Genomic DNA, 12,218 nt, shown 5'->3' with positions numbered 1-12,218 from the left:
AAATTAGAGAAAAACAGTACCCAACACAAATAAACTGTTGACACCGAGATATGTGTCGCCTTTTTGTAATTTTTATAATGTAATGCAATGGAAATATTTAAATATATAAAATATCCAAAAACATTCAAAGTAAATGAACCATGACTTAAGATGAAGGACCAAAGAAACTCCGTGGAAATGAGAAATCCCAATGCTTATAAAACTGCATACCAAATACCATTGACTTATCATAAGTGGTTCCCTTATCACTAACCTAAACATAAACTTTAACCTGTAAGCAATGTAAAAGTTTAAAAGTCAATGAACCGTAGGGCAAAATAATCTCCATGGAAAAAAGACTTGCAAATGCTAATATTATCATTTACTTAACATTAGTGGTTCCTCTTAAACCAATCTAATCACAAGCTTCAACATGTAAACTATGCAAAACATTCAAAGTCAATAGACCATGACTGAGGGGGTGAGCCCAAATAATCTGAAAGGACTTGAAATTTGCCAATTTTAATACAACTGCATACCAAATATCATTGACTCACCACTAGTGGTTCCCCTTTAACTGACCTAATGCAAACTAAAACATGTTAAGTAAGCAAAAGTTTCAATGTCAATAGACCATGACGGAGGGTGACGGGCCAAAATAATCTCCATGGACATGAGATGTGCCAATGCTAATACAGTTGCATAACAAATATCACTGAATTACCACTATTGGTTCCCCATAAACTGACCTAATCACAAACTAACACATTGTTGATGTCGTCGAAAACAGCATAACTAAGTCTCGCGTTTTGACTCCGTCAAGGCGAGACAAAATCTGTTTCTCCTACCAATATTTCCATTAAGATTCGATTGGATAGTGGTTTGCATAAACATGTTGATAACCAAATAAGTTAAAAGAGAGTAAGTTATCTTATGGGAGTTATGCCAAAACTGTCTATGGGACACAGATACCCCCGCTTGAAAATATGCAAGAGTCAATGTACTTACTCACACATATTGACGTTTTGTTTTGTTTTTAACTTAATGACATTTGTTTCTTTATGTTGTCATTATAGATTACTCGGGGGTTTGAGTGCTCTCATTGTTCAATAATAAACAGTAATGGGTTTTACTCAAGAACGGTGAGAAAAAAATCCCACCTTAATGCAACCTTGATATGTGTTTGGTGTTAATAAGTATTGTGTATAAGTTTCATAACATTTGGTTGAGGCAAAGTACTATAGTTAGAAAACAGAAACCGCAAATTTGCTGATTTTTCCATTTATAAAGGGACATTACTTCAGAACAGTGAAAGTGACGCCATCCAAATTCTAACTTGATTTGTGTTTGGTGGTAATAAGGATTGTGTATCAGTTCCAGAACATTCGGATGTGGCAAAGTAAAGTTAGAGAACAGAAACCAATTTCGAAACGTACGGATGGACAAGGGTAAACCATATCACCCCTCCGCCACGGCGAGGGCATTAAAAACTTTAAAGGACTACACTCAGCACTAGAGACAACAAATGTTAATATCAATGATACCTGGTATAATTAAAAGAATATAATATATGGTGTACGCGTATTAATTCATGAAAAAATGTAATAACCAGCAATTTCACCATAAAGAAAATGGTACATTTTTTTACTCAACAGGTGGACTCTAGAAATGCATTTTGTTACCACATTCTCTTGAAAAATTACAGTTGTTTGTCTGTATTTTTGTTTTTGATATTTCAGCATTGATTTTTATTCTTGGCATTTTCCTTGGAGTTTGTTACTTTTTTCAATGTGGATTTTGAATTATCTTTGTGTTGCAACATATTTAAAAGTTGAATCTTGTAAAATAGAAAACAAATTACCGTTGCTATGGACAACGTTGTTAGGGAGAAATTACTATGATTTTGCCAATAAATATGCATTACATTGTGTTACATTTAAACAGTGTATAAAATTTAATGTATAATTTAACAGTAAATGTCAAAGATTCTAACATGACCTTGACTTGTGACCTGTGGAATTGACCTATTTTTTTTTTTGGTGGACTAGGGGCCTCAAATTCAAAGACTCTAGGTCTCGATAATTTAAATTTATGAGTTAAATCAACATACAATTTATATCGAACACAAACAGGGAAATAACTTTTATAACATGTTAACGGATTGACTCCGTTCAAACTGATAGGATCATGCTCAAACTGATAGGATCATGCTGAGGAACTTGGTAACGAACATTTTAGATAAAAACTTTAAGCGACATCTTTTACAGTTACTGAGGACTTGTGATAAAAAAAAGCAGTATACAAGAAGATAACTCTCATGTCGAAGAGTTTTGATTAAAAAGAATGCAATGACTGTTCGATATCATATATCAACTATCCAATCAAAATGTTGCGGAACAAAAGCGACACTTTTGAAAGAAAAGTGGAGGAAGGATAAAAAAAAGTTACAATCAGAATAAAATCAATTAGTTTTTCCAAGGAAAGATAAAACGACCTATTTATTGCCTGTCACGCCCAATGTTCAAGAGAAAGATGAGATGCAAGGGGTGTTTTAATAATAGCCTAAATATAAATTTACTTTTACATTAATATTCTTTTAATACCCCTAAATATTTGAAATTAAGAATTATCCATCATTATAATACAAGGATAAATTTAAGAAGTAAAGACGCAATTTTTCATGTCGTATTAGAGATTTACGGAAAGTCTCGTTACCGACTGTTGACACCGACTTTTACAGATAAAATGAAAGGGGTCGTCTCAAATGAGATTCATAAGTTATTTTCGTGCAAATAAAATGGACGAAGCATATTATCTCTCTACAGACAATAAGCAACAAAATTTGACAAAAATTACTTAAAAATCTGTGCACACCAATAAGAGTCTGTGGGGGCCATTCAGACAATCTTCATGGGCCATCGAACACAATTTGGAAGAACGGCAACCCAAGTGAAATTTCTATCAAGTTTGGTTCGAATGGACCAATTAGTGTTTGACAAAAATATGTCAACCAATCACAGACCATGACGACCACGTTTTAAAATTTGTCGGAATAATCAGTGGCAGTTTTGGTGGAGGATAATCCCAGGATAATTTCTACCATCTTATTTCGAACCTACATTTAGTAGTTTTTGACGAGGAAATCGACCGCTCAAAGGCTGCGGTTGTTATTTTGAAAATTTGATAGGACTGTCAGACATAGTTTTTATAGTGGACAAAGAGCATTTCTACATACCAAGTTGGGTTCAAATACTTTTCAACTCAGAGAATTTACGTGTTATCTTATATTTGATATTCAATGCATTCTTCAATCTCAATCTGTCCACCAAAAAAATTTACAAATTTAGAGGAATTCCACTATTTTTTTTATATAAATTGAGAAAATGACGGTAGCAAAAAATATTTAATAAACACAGACATTTTTTTTTTATATTGCAACCGGCGAAACCCCTGAAACATGCCAGATATTCTGCAGATGGTCAAGGACTCATTTTCACAAGAAACTAGGAGACCCTACAAATTATCTCAGAAAAATCAGGTTATTTTGTATATAATGTGGCTTCAGTTGTATTCATTATACCATGTTCTCTCGTTGATTTTTCGACGTCAGTGTTGCCACAATTTAAGCAGAAATTAATACATGTATTCCAATATTTCAAAGAGCTTTGGAGTCGTTTGTGCAGTGGCCTGCTCGGAACAAATTGAGAGGAAAACACGATATTTGGACTTATATACCTGCTGCTGTCAGTGGAATAGAATATCATAGGCCACAAGTTGAGCCACGAGAACTGTATTTGTCCAATCATCGTCACTACCACGCCATGCATACGTCTTTTGAGTTAACCGAATTGCAACTGATATTTTCAGTTTATTCTTATGTTGTGCTGTTACACCACAGTCCAAGGTTAGGGGAGGGTTGGGCGCTCACAAACATGTTCACTTTATGTGGCCTGTCCAAAGTGAAGAGCTTGTAGTACAGTGGTTGTCTTTGGATCGTGTCTGTCATATTTATTTTTCGTAAATTGTTTTGTTATAAATTAGGTTGTTAGTTTTCTCGTTTGAACTGTTTCACTTTTTTTCCGATCCCCTTCATTTTACCTGTCAAAGTTGGTGTAAACAGTCAGTACCTAGACTTTCCGTCAATCTCTATTATTACCTATGTCAAAAGGAGATGATATAAAGCAGATATCTTTTAAGTTAAACAGATTATCAGTTTAAGTTCGCACCAGGTATTTTGACTTTTGACTTTTCTATACTTGAAGATTTTTACAAACACTTTTAAATATAAGTTAACGTTTGCATTTGTTTTTTTTTTTCTTTTATTACAATTAATCTTAGAACTCTTCAAAGCAGTTGTTTATCAAAAAATATAAGATTAGTATGTTTCATAATTTGATATGCCTGTAAACAAGGATTTTAAATGAAATTCTACTATTCATTATTCACTGGTGTTAAACTCATCGTGGTAACTTGAGTTACCACGATCCCAATAAATAGGTAACATCGTTTTCTGCTAATTTCTCCGTGTAAACGTGTTGTTTTCAAGAATTACTCAGCCGCCAGGTTGATCTGTTTGGTTTTGTTGTGTGTGTGTGTGTGTGTTCTTAATATCATATATGGCCTCATTACAAAAAAAAAAGCCATCGAAAATTCAAGGAAGATAATAGTAACTCCAAGAAATTTGTTTGATATGATAATCGTAACTGGAGTATCAGATAGTCGTAATTTGGACATGATAATAGTTACTTATCAGTGATAATCGTAAATTTATCTGTTGATAGAGACGGCGACTATATATAAATCTTGCTTAAAAGTTTGATAGTGTGACAAGAATTAGTGAATAATTGGTTATCTTAAACTAATTTACTTCACGGTGGTTTGTAGATACATTCTATTTATTTCACAAGTTAAAATTTACGGTAAATATTGATTGGTACATTTGTATATTGTATACTTAAAAAAGAAGAAGATATATTCCTTGATTTTAATGACTTTTCAAGTTTTATAACAGAAAATTTCAATCAATCAATAACTGTTTTTGCGTGCCAGTACCAAAGTACTGGCAACTGGGCTGGTGATACTCTCTGGGACTTACAGTTCACTAACAGAGATGTCGACCCGGTAGTAGTTATAAGATTAACGGTACCAATGTTCCTGTACTGCAACAGATGTGTATTTCGACAACTCATATTGTGTCTCTTCAGTGATGCCCGAGGCCAAACCCTAACACAAACGTTGCAGAGCTGATAAAACCATAAAAAACATTAAGTATACCCGAACCAGAACAAGGAATCGGAGCTTTGCATGACGGAGTTAATTTCTTTATTCAAATAATTTTTCAAATTTTATATTAGCAATGAAAAAAATATCCGTTACTGTGCCAGTGATATCAGTGTTCACCTCAGAAATGTCTTATATCATCCTGGTAAAATTTCAAATAGCATTACATTCTAGCAATATAGCATCACATTACCATGATGCTAACAGGCCCTGGGGAGAACACTGTGGTGTACCTGGTGACTGATAGTCCACGAACAAAGGTATCGGCCCAGCGGCCCAGTGGTAGTTATAATATTAACGGTACCAATTGTTCTGCTCCAGATGCGCTTTTGACTATTAATGCTGATCATGAAAAAATGGATGCCTTTTATGACAGCAGATATAAGATTGATTGATTGATTATTGGTTGCTTATAAACCAATGGAAAATATTTCATACGTGTTCAGGACGAGAAAAAATTAGCAATAAATATGTCCTGTAATAGGGGCCGTCCGGGATGAAGGTCGGGAAGTTTGGACTGCCACTGTAAAATGAGGATAAGTTGGGAAGAGACTATTTTTCCTTGCAAAAGGTCACCTTTGGACCCCTTAAAGAGTTGTTGTAAGGGTTCTTCACGTGCAGAGAACGTGACATACTCTCTACATCAGGCATCGGATTTAACGTCCCTATTCTGACCGGACGTGGCTGCATATTTATACATCCCGCAAAGCCAAAACGGACGCCCAAGTTTGGCAAGGAGGGTTTTACTGCAGGTCGGAAGAAGAAAAAGGGTGCCCATATTTCTATTTCTTAGTCACCCTTGTGATGTTTGGGAAGGGGGGAAGGGGGGGGGGGGGGGGGGGGTGGGGGTAGATATTAAAAGGTTAATCAAAAGGTAGAATGGAGCATATAAAAAAGAATACAAAATCTGAGAATAAAAAAGAAGGAGGAGAGCGCTCACAAGCATGCTTAACCCTGCTACATTCTGTATGCGCTAGTCCCAAGTCAGGAGCCTGTAATTTAGTGGTTGTCGTTAGCTTTCTCTATGAGATTTGCACATTGTTGAAGGCCGTACAATGACCCGTAGTTGCTTACATCTACATATTTTGGTCTCTGGTGGATAGTTATCTCATTGGCAAGAAATACCACATCAACTTATTCTTATTTTGAAAGTTAAACATCTATAAGTTTCTGGTTCATTTTTATGCATATATTTGTAAACAATCTAAATTCAGGCTAATAAAGTAATCAAATCTGTGTTGGAAAGATTGGAAAAGTGGTGTGCATAATAGTTTCATATCATATTTTAGGCGTCCATTGAGGTATGGTGGTGAACAAAGAAATGATGTAGCACTATCGTGTTCTTTGTTATTATGACCCAATCTTTTTATTAAAATCAATTACTGTTGTCATTGAAATATTCTGCAGTAACGATTATTTGTCCACAAGTTACGATTATCCTTTTTTGGAGTTACGATTATCTTCCTAAGATTTTTGATGGCTATTATTTTAGTAACGAGGCCATACATGATAGTTATAACACACACACACTCAACAACAAAACCGTACAGATCAACCTGGCGACTGAGTAATTTTTGAAAACAACACGTATACATGGAGAAATAAGCAGAAAACGATTTTACATATTTCTACCTCCGCCATATTGGGATCGTGATAACTGCAGTTACCACGATCAGTTTAACTCCAGTGATTATTTAAATCCTCGCAAAATTGTTTGAGACTGCACTGCCGTGTAACGTAGAAACTGTAGAAACTGAAATTTATTTTTAAAAAATGTTGAAGGAACATACTTTGCAGTCCTGTGTATTAATAAAAAAAATGTATGGAAACGCTGTTAATGAGACAGCAACCCAATGAAGAAAAAAATAATCAAAACACAATTGGAAAGTAACATCTCTTTTTTTTTGACGGCATCATGCAATCTTTAAAATCAGACAAGTGTCTATACAATTTGTCAAACCTTTAATCTTCCAAAGTGTATAAATGCTGTGAACAAAAAACAAGTTTAATAATTGACTATGTGTCTGTAATGGTTGACGGTTGATGTCTTTAATGATTCCTTATTAAACATATTGCAGTATAAAACATTCAATATTACCTTTGATGACTTATCCAAGGGATTCATTCTTCCTTCTTCAATTAGCCATTGTACGACATGCAGATGTCCCATATCAGCAGCTACGTGTAATACTGTTTCTCCATACTACAATAAAACAGCACTCATGTAAGTCTATGAATGTTATAAGATCATAATCTAGGCAAGTTCTGTAATATTAAAAAAACATATATATATAATATTTTCTCTAATTTACAGCATATCGTGTGTGATAAACTGAAATTTGTTTTGTTATAAATATAAAATAAATATCTATCACATGAATATCTGTTCAACACTGAATCAAATGCACTTTCACACATTTGTGTCATAAACTGGACAATGGTGTGCTAAAACAAAATAGATATCATAATAATCAGTGATCAAAACTGAATAAAATCACGGCTGTCATTCGGTATACCGACAAAAAAGATCGTGAAAGAATAAGCAATGGTGGTCAAGCATCACAATCAGATAGTGAAAGATTTAACTTCGGATTGTGAATGTAATTTATAACAATTCAACTACCAAATCTGTGAAAATAACAAGTTGCATTAAGTAAAACGTTGATAAAAAGAAAATTTACATAATTATAGATTATAGTGTATATATAAAAAAAAGAAAAGAAGAGGTGGTATGATTGCCTATGATACAAATATCCACGAGAGACCAAAAAGTAAAATCACAAAAATACTGAACTCCGAGGAAAATTCAATCGGAAAGTCCCTAATCACATGGCAAAATCAAATGACAAAACACATCAAACGAATGGACAACAACTGTCATATTCCTGACTTAGTACAGAGAATTTTTAAGCTATAGGTCACCGATCCGCTTTCGACAATGAGCAAAACATACACGGCATAGTAAGCTATGAAAGGCCCTGAAATGACAAACGTAAAACAATTCAAACGAGAAAACTGACGACCTGGTTTACACGAGAATATGGTGTATATTTTTGTTTCGTTGCACATTTTAAGCCGCCTCGATGGTTTCGTGTTCATCTCGAATGCAAGTGGTCGTTAGCTCGAACCCCGGCAGGTTCAAAACATAGACTTGAAATAAGTTCATTTGTCGCTTCTCCGCTAAACACATGGCATTAAAGAGCGAGAACAAAGGCTGGTTGGCTCGGAGTCAGAATGACATGTCCAGGTAGGGTGACATGTCTTATGTGGACTAACTTTGTGCACTAGCACGTTAATCCGACTCAGCTTGTCGGTCTTGTACAAAGCAGTGTAAATTTTCATACTATTTTCATACTACATTAACGTGTTTCCGTCCTGAATATGCATTTAAATTGCCGCTGGGCATTAAACAGTCATCCATCATTGTAGCACGATTGTCCTTCATTGCGTCAGTTGTTTTTCATTTTAAAAAGAGCAAGACGTACGTTTTAGGAATCTAGACTTTCGAGATATATCAAAGAGCTTTAAAATAACGTGTACTTATTACCGTAAGCAGTTTATAATATTTACATTTCAAAAAAATGAAATATATGCAATTAAAGTAAATTAAAGGTACTTGTATCATACTGTTACATGATAGAAATACATTGATTGTTTTATCAATCATAGATTGATCGGTTACTATTTAATGGCCAGCGGCAAATATTACACATCGATGACCACTTAGATATTCGACGGTTTCAATAGAAAATTAAAGTTAGATTAAGTTAAAATGCACTTCATTACAACAATTGTAACCTCTATATTAAACCTTTTAACATTTGTATTAAGGAAGGTAAAAAGTGACATTAATTTACATTGCTTTGTTCTGCTAAAATGACAGGGTGAGCGTATGTCGGCACTAGGTAATGTCGATCAGAATACATTGTTACGAATCGGAGCCGAGTTAACCATTGTTATAACTTTACTCATAAATACTGTATGTTTGTGGAAAAAAGTAAATATCAGTGATGTTCATAAATTAAAACATGCATGCTGCTATTTCCAAAACATGATTTGAATGTCGAGTTTAAGGAATGCTCTGATTTCACGAATTACATCTCTGTCTCTTGCTTTTGATTGATACACTCCTGCTGATCATGTAATAGTGTTCGCTGAACAGCCAAAGATCAGCTCCAAGCCTGTGCACTTCGGGACATATTATGGATAAAAATAAATAATTATTGATGAATTTCTGTATATGGGAAATGTAGAATAGTATGTCATGTCGTTATGTACCTATAATCCTTTAATTTATGAAATTGACATTTTAATTATTATGAAAATAATTATTCTTTTTCATTTACGCAACTCTATATGCTTGTTTTTGCCACTTTATTTGTGAACTTATTCATTTTGCTTTTTTTTTTTCATTCTATCAAATTTCCACATTCAATTCGCTGCTTGTCTACAAAAATAAATATGTCTTTTTTTCATTTTTGCAAACACCTTTGAAATTCTTGTAAGATTTGTCTTTATCAGCTCTCGGGTACATATAAAAAATGAATCCATTGTTGTGCATGTGTATCTGTGAAATAAGGAGTACCTACTTTATGAAAACTCTAGATGGTAGTAAACATTTGTGTTTTATCCTTAGTCTGTTTTTTTTTATAATTTACAGGTTTTTTTCTACACTGGTGAACATTTTGGTATCTAACTTTTCTTTCAGAGCTATTCCAGGTCTTTAAGCTTGACGTTCCCGGGATTTAAATGTCGATGTATAAAACTACCTTTTAAATCGCGAAAAACTGCAGTTCGCTCATATTTTGTATTTCTCATTTTAGATAGTGTGTATAAAATGAGGGGATGGGTGTACACGACACTTCTTTACAACTTAATGTTAACATTTTTATCACACAATAATAACGTTAGATTTTGTTTTTTAAATATCGAATACGCAAATAAATCTCTGTTATTTTTTCATCACTGAAGTATTTTTGTATTGACCGGTTTCTGGAGACATTTGATTGGCCATCAGTTAAAAGTAGGTGTGTCAATATGTCACTTTATCCAATCAGCATTGGACAAAGCTTGATGAATGCCATGATGCTTGGGCACTAATTATAAGATAGTAATACTATGTGAAATATTACAGTCTCAACAATTGATCGGAGGAGGGACAACATTATGCACACGACACGCATATTTGTCTTAGGCTATCTATGATCGATGTGTCATTAATTACGAGCAATTCGTGGTTTGAAAATCGAAATGTACTGCATGAGGTTATAAAAATAGCAATAATATAAGGTAGTCATATTTATATAATCTAAATATGCAAAGTCATGTAAACATAATTAACGAATTTGGTCATTGGGTATATTTACTGAGAATATACATAATTTTCTCTAATTTTTACACGATTTATCCTTTTCCTGACCTGTTAATTATTATTGTTTAATCAACGTGTGGTTCGTTTGATCTCAATTATTCACTGGTCAAAATTCGATTTTAAAAGACGTCAAATTTTCTTGCTTTCTTTTGAATTTCCTATTGTGACGTCATGAAAAAAGGCGACAATGCCTGATGACGTCACATAGAAAGAACACCTCTTTTTGCAGATCATTCGAAAGGAATGATTGAATTTGTCTACATATCGTTTAAAAAACATTAGAGAAACAGATTCCACCATCAAATCTTGTGCAATATGATATTTATCCACTCTCGACAGTTAAATTTTAAATATTTAAAACTTAACTGTCGAGAGTGGATAGATATCGTATCACACTCGATATGTACAATGGTGAATCTACATGTATATATCCCCAATGCGGATTGAATTGATTTTTCCCTAAGACTAACATTATGAAGTATTATGAATTGATATTTATTGAATTAGATACATATAATACACTTAATTATTTATCTCTGAATAAATAATTATTTATTGATTTTAATTAATTGTTTTTAGTAAGTACTGGTAAAAAAGATATTAAAGAAAAATCAGCGAAACTAAACATTTTCGTCATTTATCATTGCACCAGAGAGAAACATAGGCTGTCCAATACACAAATAATTTGCACAATACAAAGTTTTGCATAAAAAGCATTTTAAGTAGTAGCTTTTTAGATTGCACCATTTTCATCTTATCTTAAATATAACTGAAATACACAAAACAAGGGGTTGATGCTACTTACTAATAACGTGTATGACTAATAGACAAAGGAAATGTCTTTTAAAATTGTTCGTTTTCAGCGACTCATTATGCAGCAATGGATTGAGACCGAAGGAGACCTTTCAGATTTTATAATGCATGCAGACTATTCTTTTAATGATGTTAATTTCAATGTTTGTCACTGACGATCTTTCGTAAGATTTACAAAGTTATGTTGGCCTTGTACAATGTATTATTAAAGAGATCGAATAAAAGTTCCTGCCGTTACAGAACAGCTTTTTATTATATTACAATTTCCCCATAACATTTGATGTGAAAGTCATAATCGATTGTCAGTACATATTTTATATGAAAACTTGCTAGTACATTCGATTTATAATAAAATAATCAAGAATGCAAAACCCTTGAAAACATTACTTATGAGGTAGATCTAAAAAAAAATAAAACCAAATGCTCCATTATCAATATATATAGACCCCAAAAATTGAGTGATCAGACAGTCAGTGAGATTATTACTACAACTCTCGATGAATGTATTACATACACATTATAAAGTTATTTAGTAGTCGGTGACATTAACTACGATATCTTTTGTCAATCCAACGGAAACAACTTACAGGATATTATAGAATTGAGAATGGAAATATAAATAGATATAAGAAGATGTGGTATGAGTGCCAATGAGACCACTCTCCACCCAATTCACAATTTGTAAAAGTAAACCATTATAGGTCAAAGTACGGCCTTCAACACGGAGCCTTGGGTCACACCGAACAGCAAGCTGGATTCGTAATATTTGGGGTTT

At 33.5% G+C, this 12,218-nt stretch overlaps 1 protein-coding gene across 7 annotated transcripts in view; it reads right to left on the bottom strand.

Moving 5' to 3' along the window:
* The window catches only part of LOC127703064 (uncharacterized), a 434,903-nt gene that overhangs the window by 384,930 nt on the left and 37,755 nt on the right, over positions 1-12,218 (bottom strand). For all 7 annotated transcript variants that reach the window (XM_052207446.1, XM_052207448.1, XM_052207449.1 and 4 more), the window contains exon 2: positions 7,358-7,462. In XM_052207446.1, the coding sequence (XP_052063406.1) occupies positions 7,358-7,462 (105 nt within the window). The remainder of the gene's footprint in view (positions 1-7,357; positions 7,463-12,218) is intronic.

Source organism: Mytilus californianus, unplaced genomic scaffold, assembly GCF_021869535.1.
Source record: "Mytilus californianus isolate M0D057914Y unplaced genomic scaffold, xbMytCali1.0.p SCAF_5, whole genome shotgun sequence".
Taxonomy (NCBI): Eukaryota; Metazoa; Mollusca; class Bivalvia; order Mytilida; family Mytilidae; genus Mytilus; species Mytilus californianus.
This window is presented reverse-complemented; position numbering and strand designations above follow the sequence as displayed.